General features: G+C 47.6%; 1 protein-coding gene across 10 annotated transcripts in view; it reads right to left on the minus strand.

Moving 5' to 3' along the window:
* The window catches only part of DNAH9 (dynein axonemal heavy chain 9), a 391,252-nt gene that overhangs the window by 149,431 nt on the left and 226,167 nt on the right, over positions 1-15,654 (minus strand). For 9 of the 10 annotated variants that reach the window (XM_073310874.2, XM_073310873.2, XM_073310875.2 and 6 more), the window contains one exon: positions 3,093-3,281. In XM_073310874.2, the coding sequence (XP_073166975.2) occupies positions 3,093-3,281 (189 nt within the window). Of the gene's footprint in view, positions 1-3,092; positions 3,282-15,654 lie in introns of those variants that run through there. The other variant, XM_073310883.1, reaches the window with a different exon arrangement.

Here is a 15,654-nt window from a genome sequence, read left to right on the forward strand (position 1 = left end):
CTGTTGGATCTGGAGGAGTGGAGAATGTTTTGGAGTTCATGATGGAAATCCTGGACCACTTCAAGAGGAATCTGTAGTTTTCCAGTGAAGAAGATCTCTGCAAAGAAGATCCTGGAATTGTTTGAAGTCATTGGAGTGGAGGGGGAGGGGGTGGAGAAGGAGACATTTTGGGGGGGGGCGCGAGGTGTCAGTGCTTCATCTGGAGATGAAAACAGTTGTTTTACCTGTTTCAGCAGAACAGCCAGATCTGGTGCACAATGCTCCTCTTCCTCTGTAGGATCCAAGGGCAGATCTGAGTGTCCCCATAGAGAGGTGGCAAGGGGTGACTCCCTGGCAGATTGGCCCAACTCTGCAGGATGGCACTGGTTCCAAGGCCCCAAATAGGCCAGTAGGAGGGGTCAATAGGGAGTCATGGAGGCCCCCATGGCATAAGGTACCTGCAGCTCCTAGTTAGATGAGGCAAAGGGCGGTCCCAAATTGGCGCAAGTCTTTTGGGTAGCGGAGGATATGGGGGGTGGGGGGAAAAGGTTCATTGGGTGGCTCGGAATCTCCCGTTAAAGAGAAGACCAATTCCAGTTCCACTAGCAATATTGTCGGTGCTGCTGGCGCAGAGTTGCATTCTGTGTATCGGATGGGTGACAAACTCCTTCCAGTGGTCAACTCCCTTAATTATGTCATTTCCTCTTTGGAGACAGAAGGACTTAATGGAGGAGGGGATTCCAGATCTGGGAGAGCAAAAATGTCCTCTGGCACAGCAATGGATTCAGATCTCTATGATTCAAGAGGGAGTCTACTTGTCTGAGCTGCTGGAGCCGGAGGAGATTGTGTCACTGCTGCGAAAGATGATCACACGGATAGACAAAGCTGATGATGATCAATCTTCATCAGTGCTGTTTTGGAAATGCTGAGGATGATGGTATCAATGGATCATAATCCCGTATAGATGTATCCTAATGCTTGTGGGCTTTCATTTTGTGCCTTTGGGACATAAGAACATAAGAACGGCCATACTGGGTCAGACCAAAGGTCCATCTAGCCCAGTATCCTGTTTTCCAACAGTCGCCAATCTCAGGTGCCACAGAGGGAGTGAACAGAACAGGTAATTATCAAGTGATCCACCTCGTCACCCATTCCCAGCTTCTGGCAAACAGAGGCTAGGGACACTATCCCTGCCCATCCTGGCTAATAGCCATTGATGGACCAATCCTCCATGAATTTATCTACACTTGGGACATACTGACTCCTCATGGGCCAAGCTAATGGGTTTGCTCAGAGCTGAATCCAACTTTTGGAAGTGGAATTAGAGGAAGACTTAGTCTCATACTTATGAGAGTGCTTCCTGGATTTCCGACAAGATCCTGCCAGGGGTTCTGTGGGAATAGACACTGGCACACCAAAGTCAGACTTCGCACCAGAAGCAGACTCCTTGCTGAATCAGACTGATGTACAGAGGATATTCCCTAGCCTGGATCTGTTTGAGGCCTCACGGCCTTCTCCACAAGGTGCTTCCAGAGACCAAGTTCCCACCCTTCCAGGGTATGGCTGGGGAATGACTGGCAGATACTGCACCTCGCCCTGATGTGGGCTTGCCCAACGGAGTCCAGGCAGTACTGGTGGCTATCGCTGACTGAGAAGGATCACTGGCAGGAAACGCAGAGTTTAAAACCCAGAGTCCCGGGCATAGTCCAGTACCCGAACGGTATGTGGGGAGGTGAGTTGTTTTCCCAAAGAGACTAAATCTAAACACTAAGAGATCTATAAAACACTAAACTGTAATAAATGTACAAGCTGTTAAAACATTTACAAAGCTAAATGTAAATCTTATCTTGTAGGATGAAGATGAAGTTAGTTCCGCCCTGGACCACATGGTGGTGAGAATGAACTGGAGAGATGGTCGGTCCCCCCAGCCCTCTATCCCCTCGGTCAGAGGCACAAAGAGAGCCAGCAAGCATGAGCAGACCAACAGACACTACTTTCAAATTTTCCATCCCCAGGCACATGATGTGGATGTGAAAACTCACAGTGAAAGATGGACCATCTCTCAAAGAAGAAGGGATGTATCATGATTTTTTGCTATCATCACTTGGCACCTGTTGCTTTCTCAAACTTTCAGGTATGGGGATCACTCAGCTCAGTTTGTGCTATATTAAAAAGCCTCTAAGCATTTCACCTCTGCGTGTAATGTTCACTAAGTTACTGCTGCACAAAGGCTCAACTCTGCAAGTTGCTAAACACTCTGGTTCCGATCCAATACAGCACAAGTGGCTCCACTGAAAACACTTTGTGACAAAGCCACCAATTATGTCTGACTTGCTCCTGCCTGCATCAGGTTACTGACGGGGTGACGCGGGCAAAACACGTTGGGAAGCCAGTCCACCTGAACCATGAAGTGAAGGCAGGACTTCTGACACATCAGGGCAGCCCCAAATCCAGACAAACTGAAGGGCCCTTACACATTTCCCCGTGACACACACATAGAAACATGCAGCCAAGTATTCATGAAGCCAGCATCAACTTCATCAAATGAAAGCAGGTTCCCATTCTCCATGCACAAGAATATGGAGCTCTCATGCCCACCTGCCAGCCTAGAATAGGGCTAGACCTCTGGATCTGCCCCACACTCATGTGGCCCAGTCTCTTGCTACCTTCCTCCCTCCAGTCTGTTTTCCCTTTGGGAGCCTCTCTCTTCTTCATGGCCAAAATTCTACACGGCTAACACGGATGCCACCTCCAGAGCAGCCTCAGCTCCCAGTGGCTCAGTGCATGCTGCAGATACGCTGCACCTCTGAAAACCAGTCACTTTTATAACTCAGTTACTAGGAGGGAATGGGAGTAACAGCCCCATTGAGAAGGAACACAGATTACTGCCCCCGCCCAGAGCAAGGTGAGACCAGGGACCAGACGGTGAGCTCCAGAATCACCATCTGGTTACTGGTGTGCATGTAGGGCAGCACAACTGTGTATTGCCTCTTACTCAGACCTGTGGCAAATACTCAATGGAAGCCATTGTTCATCAACGATTTCTTGGGCATCAAATAGTATGCTCCTGTAAGAGACAGGGACAATGGTTATCCGAAGTAGTCAGTGCTTACTTTTAGTTGGCGCAAGTATGGCCTCCAGACTCCATACATCAGGTCTTGTCTGTATTTCTTCGTAAAGTAACCCAGGTAGGAGACGAAGGCTGTGATTAGTAAGACATCTCCACACAATGTGCTCTCCTGCCCTTTGAAGTCTTTCACAGCCTCTGCCCATCTCACGTTTTCAGAGGCGAGTCCCCCAACCTAAAATTCCAACATAAAGTTAACCTTTAGATGGACTCCTCAAGCATTTTTTTGCTGCACAAGCAGTTTAACACATCTTTCAGAGTAACAGCCATGTTATTCTGTATTCGCAAAAATAGATAAGCTATTACGAACTGGAGAGTGGGTTTGCAGGAGGGACCGGGGGGGGGGGGGGGGGAGGAGGAAGGACCTGGATTTGTGCTGGAAATGGCCCACCTTGATTATCATACACATTGTAAGGAGAGTGATCACTTTAGATAAGCTATTACCAGCAGGAGAGTAGGGTGGGGGGAGAGAAAACCTTTTGTAGTGATAAACACCCATTTTTTCATGGTTTGTGTGTATAAAAACATCTTATGTATTTTCCACAGTATGCATCCGATGAAGTGAGCTATAGCTCACGAAAGCTTATGCTCAAATAAATTGGTTAGTCTCTAAGGTGCCACAAGTACTCCTTTTCTTTTAACACATCTGGTCACTCTTTGACTTCAAATAACATTTGATGTGCTTTTAAAACCAAAGATGGAAAGATTTGTTAGGCAGTTTGCCCATTCCTCCCCATCCACTAAAAGACCACCCCCTAGGATACATCCCTAGGACATTTGCCAGTCTAGCTGTACATGACCCAAGAAAAGGGTCCACCACTTTGTTGGCAAGAATATTCCTCACTCTATAAGGAACTTTTACCGAGTACACTGCCAAAAATGTTCATTTTCACAGTTTCATCCGTTCACTCCTAGTTACACCCCCTTGGACCACACTCAGAAATTCCTCTCCCTCCTTGAGATTTAGATCCTTCAGTTATTTCAGACAGTTATTATTACCCCAATTCATGCCTCATTTGGCCAAGATATACTCAGGGTTATTTTAATTGCCTCTAATTTCTAATCTTCATAATCCACTTGGTCTTTGTCTTGCTCTTTGATAAGACCTCAGTCCTGAAAACACTTAACTTTAAACCCATCACTAGTCCACTGAAGCAAATCTCTGCATGTGTCGCTGGTTTTAGATGGCTGAGGAATGTACATGCACTTGAGCTATGATCTCACCAGTCTCGGAGAAAAGGACTAGCATGAGCAGGATGTCTCCATCCATCAGCAGTGTTTCCAACTCCTGTGGCTTTATTACAAGACTCGTGAAATTTGGTGCTTTTCTTAAAGCTCCAGCTCCTTGCATGATTAAAAGAAAATCTCAGCTTCCATTTTTTTTAAGTAAGGTTTTTACCCTTCCTGTCATGGAGAAAAGCTGGAAAACCTGAACTGAATGTGCACAGGGCTGTCCCTAGATATTCTGGGGCCCTACCCAGCCCCCCCACAGGGCAGGTTGTGGGGGGACCCAGACCTCTGCAGGGGCTGGCTTGGGGGGCAAGGAGGAACCACCTCCCAGCACTCAACGGCAGTGCAGCTGCGGCCTGGACGCTGCATTTCCTGCCACCGGTGAGTGCAGGCCTGGCCCTGCTGTCAAGAGAAGGAGGCGGGTGGTGGTGGTCAGGGACTCTCTCCTCTGGGGGACTGAGTCATCTATCTGCTGCCTTGACCGGGAAAACCGAGAAGTCTGCTTTTTGCCGGGGGCTAAGATTCGCGATGTGACGGAGAGACTGCTGAGACTCATCAAGCCCTCGGATCGAAACCCCTTCCTGCTTCTCCACGTGGGCACCAATGATACTGCCAAGAATGACCTTGAGCGGATCACTGTGGACTACGTGGCTCTGGGAAGAAGGATAAAGGAGTTTGAGGCGCAAGTTGTGTTCTCGTCCATCCTCCCCGTGGAAGGAAAAGGCCTGGGTAGGGACCGTCGAATCGTGGAAGTCAACGAATGGCTACGCAGGTGGTGTCGGAGAGAAGGCTTTGGACTCTTTGACCATAGGATGGTGTTCCACGAAGGAGGAGTGCTGGGCAGAGACGGGCTCCACCTTACGAAGAGAGGGAAGGGCATCTTTGCAAGCAGGCTGGCTAACCTGGTGAGGAGGGCTTTAAACTAGGTTCACCGGGGGAAGGAGACCAAAGCCCTGAGGTAAGTGGGAAAGTGGGATACCGGGAGGAAGCAAAGACAGGAATGTCTGTGAGGGGAGGGCTCCTGCCTCATACTGAGAATGAGGGGCGATCAGCAGGTTATCTCAAGTGCTTATATACGAATGCACAAAGCCTTGGAAACAAGCAGGGAGAACTGGAGGTCCTGGTGATGTCAAGGAATTATGACGTGATTGGAATAACAGAGACTTGGTGGGATAACTCACATGACTGGAGTACTGTCATGGATGGTTATAAACTGTTCAGGAAGGACAGACAGGGCAGAAAAGGTGGGGGAGTAGCACTGTATGTAAGGGAGCAGTATGACTGCTCAGAGCTCCGGTACAAAACTGCAGAAAAACCTGAGTGTCTCTGGATTAAGTTTAGAAGTGGGAGCAACAAGAGTGATGTAGTGGTGGGAGTCTGCTATAGACCACCGGACCAGGGGGATGAGGTGGATGAGGCTTTCTTCCAGCAGCTCGCAGAAGCTACTAGATCGCATGCCCTGGTTCTCATGGGTGACTTTAATTTTCCTGATATCTGCTGGGAGAGCAATACAGCAGTGCATAGACAATCCAGGAAGTTTTTGGAAAGCGTAGGGGACAATTTCCTGGTGCAAGTGCTAGAGGAGCCAACTAGGGGGGGAGCTTTTCTTGACCTGCTGCTCACAAACCGGGAAGAATTAGTGGGGGAAGCAAAAGTGGATGGGAATCTGGGAGGCAGTGACCATGAGTTGGTTGAGTTCAGGATCCTGACACAGGGAAGAAAGGTAAGCAGCAGGATACGGACCCTGGACTTCAGGAAAGCAGACTTCAACTCCCTCAGGGAACAGATGGGTAGGATCCCCTGGGGGACTAACATGGGGGGAAAGGAGTCCAGGAGAGCTGGCTGTATTTCATGGAATCCCTGTTGAGGTTACAGGGACAAACCATCCCAATGTGTCGAAAGAATAGTAAATATGGCAGGCGACCAGCTTGGCTTAACGGTGAAATCCTAGCGGATCTTAAACATAAAAAAGAAGCTTACAAGAAGTGGAAGGTTGGACATATGACCAGGGAAGAGTATAAAAATATTGCTCGGGCATGTAGGAATGAAATCAGGAGGGCCAAATCGCACCTGGAGCTGCAGCTAGCGAGAGATGTCAAGAGTAACAAGAAGGGTTTCTTCAGGTATGCTGGCAACAAGAAGAAAGCCAAGGAAAGTATGTGCCCCTTTATGAATGAGGGAGGCAACCTAGTGACAGAGGATGTGGAAAAAGCTAATGTACTCAATGCTTTTTTTGCCTCTGTCTTCACGAACAAGGTCAGCTCCCAGACTGCTGCGCTGGGCTTCACAACATGGGGAATAGCCAGCCAGCCCTCTGTGGAGAAAGAGGTGGTTCAGGACTATTTAGAAAAGCTGGACGTGCACAAGTCCATGGGGCCGGACGACTTGCATCCGAGAGTGCTAAAGGAATTGGCGGATGTGATTGCAGTGCCATTGGCCATTATCTTTGAAAACTCGTGGCGAACGGGAGAAGTCCCGGATGACTGGAAAAAGGCTAAAGTAGTGCCAATCTTTAAAAAAGGGAAGAAGGAGGATCCTGGGAACTACAGGCCAGTCAGCCTCACCTCAGTCCCCGGAAAAATCATGGAGCAGGTCCTCAAAGTATCAATCCTGAAGCACTTACATGAGAGGAAAGTGATCAGGAACAGTCAGCATGGATTCACCAAGGGAAGGTCATGCCTGACTAATCTAATTGCCTTCTATGAAGAGATTACTGGTTCTGTGGATGAAGGGAAAGCAGTGGATGTATTGTTTCTTGACTTTAGCAAAGCCTTTAACACGGTCTCTCACAGTATTCTTGTCAGCAAGTTAAAGAAGTATGGGCTGGATGAATGAACTATAAGGTGGGTAGAAAGTTGGCTAGATTGTCGGGCTCAACGGGTAGTGATCAATGGCTCCATGTCTAGTTGGCAGCTGGTGTCAAGTGGAGTGCCCCAGGGGTCGGTCCTGGGGCTGGTTTTGTTCAATATCTTCATAAATGATCTGGAGGATGGTGTGGATTGCACTCTCAGCAAATTTGCGGATGATACTAAACTAGGAGGAGTGGTAGATACGCTGGAGGGCAGGGATAGGATACAGAGGGACCTAGACAAATTGGAGGATTGGACCAAAAGAAATCTGATGAGGTTCAATAAGGATAAGTGCAGTATCCTGCACTTAGGACGGAAGAACCGAATGCACAACTACAGACTAGGGACCGAATGGCTAGGCAGCAGTTCTGCGGAAAAGGACCTAGGGGTGACAGTGGACGAGAAGCTGGATATGAGTCAGCAGTGTGCCCTTGTTGCCAAGAAGGCCAATGGCATTTTGGGATGTATAAGTAGGGGCATAGCGAGCAGATCAAGGGACGTGATCGTCCCCCTCTATTCGACATTGGTGAGGCCTCATCTGGAGTACTGTGTCCAGTTTTGGGCCCCACACTACAAAAAGGATGTGGAAAAACTAGAAAGAGTCCAGTGGAGGGCAACAAAAATGATTAGGGGACTGGAACACATGACTTATGAGGAGAGGCTGAGGGAACTGGGATTGTTTAGTCTGCAGAAGAGAAGAATGAGGAGGGATTTGATAGCTGCTTTCAACTACCTGAGAGGTGGTTCCAGAGAGGATGGTTCTAGACTATTCTCAGTGGTAGAAGAGGACAGGACAAGGAGTAATGGTCTCAAGTTGCAGTGGGGGAGGTTTAGGTTGGATATTAGGAAAAACTTTTTCACTAGGAGGGTGGTGAAACACTGGAATGCGTTACCTAGGGAGGTGGTAGAATCTCCTTCCTTAAAAGTTTTTAAGGTCAGGCTTGACAAAGCCCTGGCTGGGATGATTTAATTGGGGATGGGTCCTGCTTTGAGCAGGGGGTTGGACTAGATGACCTCCTGAGGTCCCTTCCAACCCTGATATTCTATGGTTCTATGATTCAGAGCTCAGGGGAGTGGGGTGGGGCAGAGCGGGGGGGGGGGGGAAGAAGCGGGCTGGGGTGGGGCTGGAACAGCATGCAGCTGCGCAGGGCAGCGGGAAATTTGGTGCCCCAAATTTCATGGTGCCCTATGCAGCCGCGTACTTTGCGTATGGGTAAGGATGGCCCTGAATGCGCCCCCCAGATTCAGGAAGCAAAAGGTACAGAAAAAGAGCCCAAATGTATTCCTCATAAAAAAATCCTATGATTTTAAGCCAATCTTGTGATTTCTGAATGTCTAGACTTGGCAATACTGGAGGTTGCAGTCCCAAATCACACTCCCTTTCCCTGCTGCAATGGTGTTCTGAAAACCTATATCTAAATCCCAGGTCATCCTCAGCAGTGGCGTTTTGTGTTGCTTTCGCCCACTGAATGGCCTGCCTGTGTTTGGGATGATATTCCCCTACATATATTCCCTCTCACTTTTCTAGACTGAATCTGTTTTCTGTCCATTTTTCAAAAGCCTCCAAGGTCCTTTGTGTGATTTTTCTCCCTTACTTCGTATTTGCAAAGTCTCCCCAACTAAGGAGCTCCTGACAATTTCATTCATATGCTGCTTTTGCAGTCTTCGGGTCACTAATAAGGCGTTAAATAAAATCAGATCTTACATGGATCTTTATCATGCCTCTGGCAGACATCTTTCCAACTAAGTACACTGCAGTTCTTGGTCCTTCAGCCAATTGGAGATCCATAGGACAGTACTTCTATCCAAGCCAATTTGAATTAATTCTGTGAGGTTCTTTACTAAAATTCAGATACACTAAAAGTAACAGAAAGAAAAGGAGGACTTGTGGCACCTTAGAGACTAACCAATTTATTTGAGCATAAGCTTTCGTGAGCTACAGTCTCTCCCCCCCCGCCACACTCTCCTGCTGGTAATAGCTCATTTTAAGTGATCACTCTCCTTACAGTGTGCATGATAAACACCCTTTTTTTCATGTTCTGTGTGTATATAAATCTCCTCACTGTATTTTCCACTGAATGCATCCGATGAAGTGAGCTGTAGCTCACGAAAGCGTATGCTCAAAAAAATTGGTTAGTCTCTAAGGTGCCACAGTACTCCTTTTCTTTTTGCGAATACAGACTAACACGGCTGCTACTCTGAAACCTAAAAGTAACAGCATTCCCTTCATCCACGGGTTTGTCTTTCAATCCAGAACAGCCAGATGTATTCTTTATAAGCCCTCAAAGCTGTTTGCGCAGGGTTCTGCTATCTGCTGTGGGCTCAGTTCTGCCCTCAGTCACAGGGGTGGAAGTCCCACTGAAGCCTACCCTGGATTCTGTCCATCTCCTTTTGCTCCTGCAACTGGTGTCACAACCCAATGACCTCCCCGCCAGGGGAACCCCTGGGTAAGCAGCTTAGCACTGTATGTTGCTAGCGCCTGTATAGGTAGTGGAGTATATTGTGGGAAGGGTTGAAGGTGTAAGTGTGGAGTAAAAAAATTCTTTTGCAGGTTGAAGGGGGAGGAGGGGAGAAAGGAACGGGTTGACTCGACGTTCAAGCCATGTCCAAAAATAAGATGCTGACTCCAGCCCAAGGCCACGGCACACAATTGACTCTTGGCTGCCTGCCAAGAAAGACGGGGGCCTGGATTCCAACCCCAACCAGCCATAAAAACAAAGCAGTAAACTAAACAAAACTGCAGGGGAATGCAAAAACTACTAGACAGTAAAGGCTAGCAAGAAGGAAAACAACAGTTTCTTGCGTACCTGAAGCCGGTGTGTTTTGGGAAAGTTGAGGGAGCCACAGAAGGCCAGTTTGAACTGGTATAAAAAGCACGGGGGACTGAGGCCCCTGAAAGAAATGCCCCCAAAAGACCTTAGGACTTAAAACCCTCCTAAAATCAACAGCGGACCCTGGATGACCTGTGCACAGGACAGAACTCCTGTCCATCTCTCTGCCTCTTCTTATGTTACACCCAGGCTTGGCCAGCCTTGGGTAGTGTGTGTGTGTGAGTATAAAAGTGGGTTAGGGCTTGGGGCACTAATGCTTTCTTCCTTCCTCTGAGTGACGTGGGGAACCCCCAGCACTCTCAGCTGTTATTTTGCTTTATTTTATTAATAAAGCTTTAAAACTTAGATACTTGGTGTGCTCCTTCATCCCCTCCCCCTAACAATCCTGCGGCTTCAGCCTGATCACCTGATGCCTCAGGCAAATCGGTAACATAAATCTGTCACAGTTTTGGTGGAGAATTGTGGAGTGGGGGACCCTGCAGAGCGCACCAAGTGTTCTGCCCTTGGCATTTCATGTTTGCTCTGCCGGCGCTGTTGGTATTTCATGTTGAGGATTTTATAATTAAAGGTGTGCCTGTTCATTTTTAGTTAGTGAGCCTTTAGAAATAGAGAAAAGGCCATTGCTTTTGGGGAATTTTTGTTGTGAGGGGTCACCACTTAGGTTTTTAGATTTGTATATGGTGGCTAAGGTTACTGTTGCTTTTTCACATAAACAGCAATATAGCATGAACAAAATTGTTAGGGTGGCAACAATTGCATACACTTGCCAGTAGTGGCTTTTGGCTTTATTAGTAATATGGCATGACAAATTTTTTTGTTGGCATAGATGCCCTATTTGGACGGCTGTGACAAAGGCTGCTTTTTTCAGATTAAACATGTGCTGCAACTCCATAAAGGAGGAGGCATCTGTCTGGAATACGGCCAGTTGTTCTCGTGTGTGCGTTAAGGGCAGGAAAACATTGGGTGTAATTCATGAAAAATTAAACACAACATAGTTAGAGATATTAACTGTACTTCGCACAACCGCGGGCCAATGCACCGAAAGATGTTGTGCCTGAGAGTGTAACAGCAAATTAAGGGGTACCCTGGGACAGGTGGTTCTCCAAACACATGCAGAGGTATTGATAAACATATGGGCTTTAGTGGGGGCCTATTTTTATGCTTCCCCTTTTTAGCAGATGTGCTGACCCACCTTATAAAAGTGGCCTGGAATTGCCTTTTTTTAATATATTATTTGAGGGGGTTTTATAGGCCACAATTGCTAAGTGTTGCCCTTTGCAATTCATATGTGCTGATAGTCAGCAGATATAGTCAGCACATACAGCTTAGCTGTGTCATTGGGGGGCATCACCTCCCACATCTCCCCCCACCAACAGTGGTGGCAAATGTTATCCGCCACCAACTGGGAGGCAGCCACTCAACGCTGGATCCTCCTGAATGCCACCTTGGGGGCTTTAGACATTTACCTGCCCCTAACACGCTTTCAGGTCCCAGCCTTCCTTCCTAATTATACCAGGGGTGCCACCCTCCAACTTGCCCTCCTCAGGCAAATGTTGTCCTCGTCCCTGCAAAAAAGGCGGACCTTAGTGGGCTCCTTATAAAATGGGGCCAATACAACGACCAGTATTTAAAATATTGAGCAAAAAAACATTAAAAACCAAACAATTAGAACAATTAAAAAAAACCATAAAACTGGTCACAAGTGCGGACCTCACCCAGCTTACAGTGGCCACTGCAGCCCTCAAACATACTGCTGAATTGGCCCTCCACATGCAAAATACCTTGCAAAAACTAATTAAAACCATAATTAAAGCCGGGGACCAACTAGCATGGAATTCTGTGTGCTCCCAGCTCCAACAATATTTAACCCAACAAGTCCATAGCATCCAAAAAAATGTGCTCCATAAAGCCTAGCCTGGGAAAATCCATCCCCACTCAGGGATTCCCCGAAAGCAATGGCCTTTTCGCTATGTCTGGAGGGTCACTAACTGGAAGGGCACAGGCATAGCCTGCTCCTTCACGGCCTTTGGTCGCATAAAAAGAGTATGGGCCCCTGCTATAAAAATCCAACCAGGCCTTTAAAAAGGCTGCCTCTAAAACTAAGTGGTCCATCGCAATTTATAAAAAGTGGTGCCCCCCCAATGACACAGCTAAGCTGTATGTGCTGACTACGTCTGCTAACTATCAGCACATATAAATTGCAAAGGACAACACTTGGCAATTGTGGCCTATAAAGCCCCTCAAATAATATATTAAAAAAAGGCAATTCCAGGCCACTTTTATAAAGTAAGTCAGCACATCTGCTAAAAAAACCCAAAACGTCAAAATATACCCCCCCCAAGGCCCATATGTTTACCAATACCGCTGTGTGTGTTCAAAAAACCACCTACTCCAGGGTACCCCTTAATTTGCTGTTAAACTCTCAAGCACAAATTTTTTCGGTGCATTGGCCCGCGGTTGTGCGAAGTATAGTTAATATCTCTAACTATGTTGTGTTTAATTTTTCATAAATTACACCCAATGTTTTCCTGCCCTTAATGCAAACCCAGGAACAAATGACCGTATTCCAGACAGATGCCTCCTCCTTTACAGAGTTGCAGCAGACGTTTAATCTAAAAAAAGCTGCCTTTATCACAGCCATCCAAATAAAGCACCTATGCCAATAGAAAAGCGTGTTATACTACGTTACTAATAAAGCCAAAAGCCACTACTGGAAAGTGAATGCAATTGTTGTCGCCCTAACAATTTTGTTCATGCTATATTGCTGTTTATATAAAAAAACCAACAGTAACCCTAGCCACCGTGTCAGAGGAAGGGTAAAAACCTAAATGGTGACCCCTCGCAACAAAATGTTGATTCGGGGTTAAAGGGGGAAATGTCACAACCCAATGCTCCTCCCTCCCCCATGGGGACCCCTGGGTAAGCAGCTTAGCATTGTATGTTGCTAGCGCCTATATATGTAGTGGAGTGTATCATGGGAAAGGTTAAAGGTGTGAGTGTGGAGTAAAAGATTCCTTTGCAGGTTGCGAGAGGCAGAAGGGGGAGGAGGGGAGAAAGGAACGGGTTGACTCGACGTTCCAGCCAGGTCCAAAGAGAAGACGCTAACTCCAGCCCAAGGCCATGGCACACAACCGACTCTCAGCTGCCTGCCAAGAAAGATGGGGGCCTGGATTCCAACCCCAACCAGCAGTAAAAACAAAGCAGTCAACTAAACAAAACTGCAGGGGCTTGCAAAAACTAGTGAGACAGTGAAGGTCAGCGATGGGGAACACAATAGTTTCTCGCATCCCTGAAGCTGGCATGTTTGGGGAAAGCTGTGGGAGGCCAGTTTAAACTGGTACAAAAAGCACGAAAAACTAAGGCCCCTAAACAAAACACCCCCAGAAAACCCCAAGACTTAATACCCTCCTGAGAGCTGAAACAAATCAGAGATCAACAGCGGACCCTGAACAACCTGTGCACAAAACAGAACTCCCGTCCACCTCTCCCCCTCTTCTTCTTACATTACACCAGGGCTTGGCCAGCCTTGAGTACTGTGTGTGTAAGTATGAAAGTGGGTTAGGGCTTGGGGCACTAACGCTTTCTTCCTTCCTCTGAGTGACGTGGGGAACCCCCAGCACTCTCCGCTGTTATTTTACTTTATTTGATTAATAAAGCTTTAAAATTTAAACACTTGATGTGCTCCTTGATGTGCTCCTCCCCCTAACAATCCTGCAGCCTCAGCCTGATCACCTGACGCCTTAGGCAGATTGGGACAGATTTATGTAACCACTGGTTCCCACATGCTTGACAGCAAGTGAAGAATCCTGGTGGTGGTCCTTTGCCCCTCGGGTCACACCCTTCTGGCACCAGGAGGCAGCAGCAAGCCAGTCATTGCTTCATATCTGAATCACAACATGCCAAGGCCACAGCATCTCCACAGCAAGAGGCCAGCCAGGATCACAGGCTTCTTTGTCTATGCTGGGGGCTCCCAGTGCCCTTGGTTCACTCAACTCTCTTGTTCTCATCTTCCTGCAGCTCCTCAAACACTGAAAAGTACAGGGGTGATTTGAATGGCTTGATGTGAAGACAGCTACGGCAGCCTGCAGTTGCTCAGAGGGACTTCATGCATGGAACTGAATGGTGTGCAGGGCTGCTTTCCAATGGGTTTCCCCAAGTCTTTGTTGTGACCAAGAGCCCTTTAAGATCTGAGTTCTGAGCATGGTAACACATCATGAAACATATGACTGTGTGACAGATCACCTCCTCATGGTGCCACCCATACCTCTGCAATCTGGTGGCAAGGCAATCTCCACTGGAACTGCATCTCACGTTGATCTGAAGCTGCCTGATTTTGCTGACCTTGTGGGCAAGCTGCAAGGCCTCTCTGTCTGTTCTGGCTTTTCCAGTGAGTGTGAAGAGTGGGAAGGGCTTTCAGGAGTGGCTGGGGGCATTATTAGCCCCGTAACTGACATTATGTGAATTCTGAGCATTACTGAAGTATCTGTTTTCAAATCTTTCCTTACTGCACCAAGAGACATTGCAGTAACACATTGTGTACAGCAAAAGAACAGTTTTGTTTCTTGTCACATCCTCCCATCCATTCTAGGGTGCACATTCTGTGGGGCAGGGAATGTGTCTGTATATATCCCGAGGTAATCTAAATAACAATATTAATGGATAATCCTCTTTCTCCCTATCAAAGCACAGGGGCACTATGTGCTTCTCTAAATACTCTTATCTCTAAGCAAAATATGTGACTGTCAGGACTGGAAAATGTGTCCAGTGCCAAGAGACAGAAGATGCTATCTCCTGGCCAGACACCAGCATGGAAGATGCTGCCCTTCCCCGTGGAGTCCCAGGATGTCATCCAGCACACTCCACCTTCCTGGCTGCTTGGGAGGGCGTGCTGGATTGCTGGGGCCTCACATTTTTGTACAGCTCTGGCTGGCAGGTGTCTGACAATTGAGACTGCTCCTCAGTCAGTTTCTCTCTCCTCCATCCCTCGTCTCGATCCCTAGGGTGTAGGTCTTGCTGGAGCCCAGGGCATAACTAATGGTGTGAACCAAAGCTGTGAACCAGAGCAGGCCTGGCCCTGGCATAACAACAACACACTAGGTATCGGCTAACCAAGTAAGCACATTCCTGATCGGAGAGGATGGTGCAAGAACACCCAGAGTTCTCAAGTAACTACATAAACACATTCTTAAGAGATGGTATTGGGACACACCAACCCCTTCTAGGGCAAGGATGGCATGACAGGATAACTGCTAAGGATGTTTTGTTCAAACTAGTAGGTACAAGGAGAAGGGTGGTAACTAGCAATGTCTGGAGAGTAACACGTAACTTTCTTGTATCAGCATATAAAGGAAGTCATAGGAGGGGCATCTTTATCCAGCCGAGAAGGCAGCACCTTGGTGGAGCCAAAAGGGCATGCAGATCACAGGGAAGAGAGTAGTGGGAGCTAACTTTCTTTTAAAGGGATGGGAGGCCACAATCTAGTGGCTTCACCAGGGGGTTAAATTTCCTGTTTCCAGCACGTCCTGAGGACATGGCTTTGACAGGCTCTGGTGGGGCTGGAGCCGGAGCTCGGTTCTCTCAGCCAGAAGGATGGACAGGCATGGTCCGGAGGAATTCTTAGGGATTCTGGAAAGGACAG

The sequence above is a fragment of the Lepidochelys kempii genome, chromosome 14, assembly GCF_965140285.1.
Source record: "Lepidochelys kempii isolate rLepKem1 chromosome 14, rLepKem1.hap1, whole genome shotgun sequence".
NCBI lineage: Eukaryota > Metazoa > Chordata > Testudines > Cheloniidae > Lepidochelys > Lepidochelys kempii.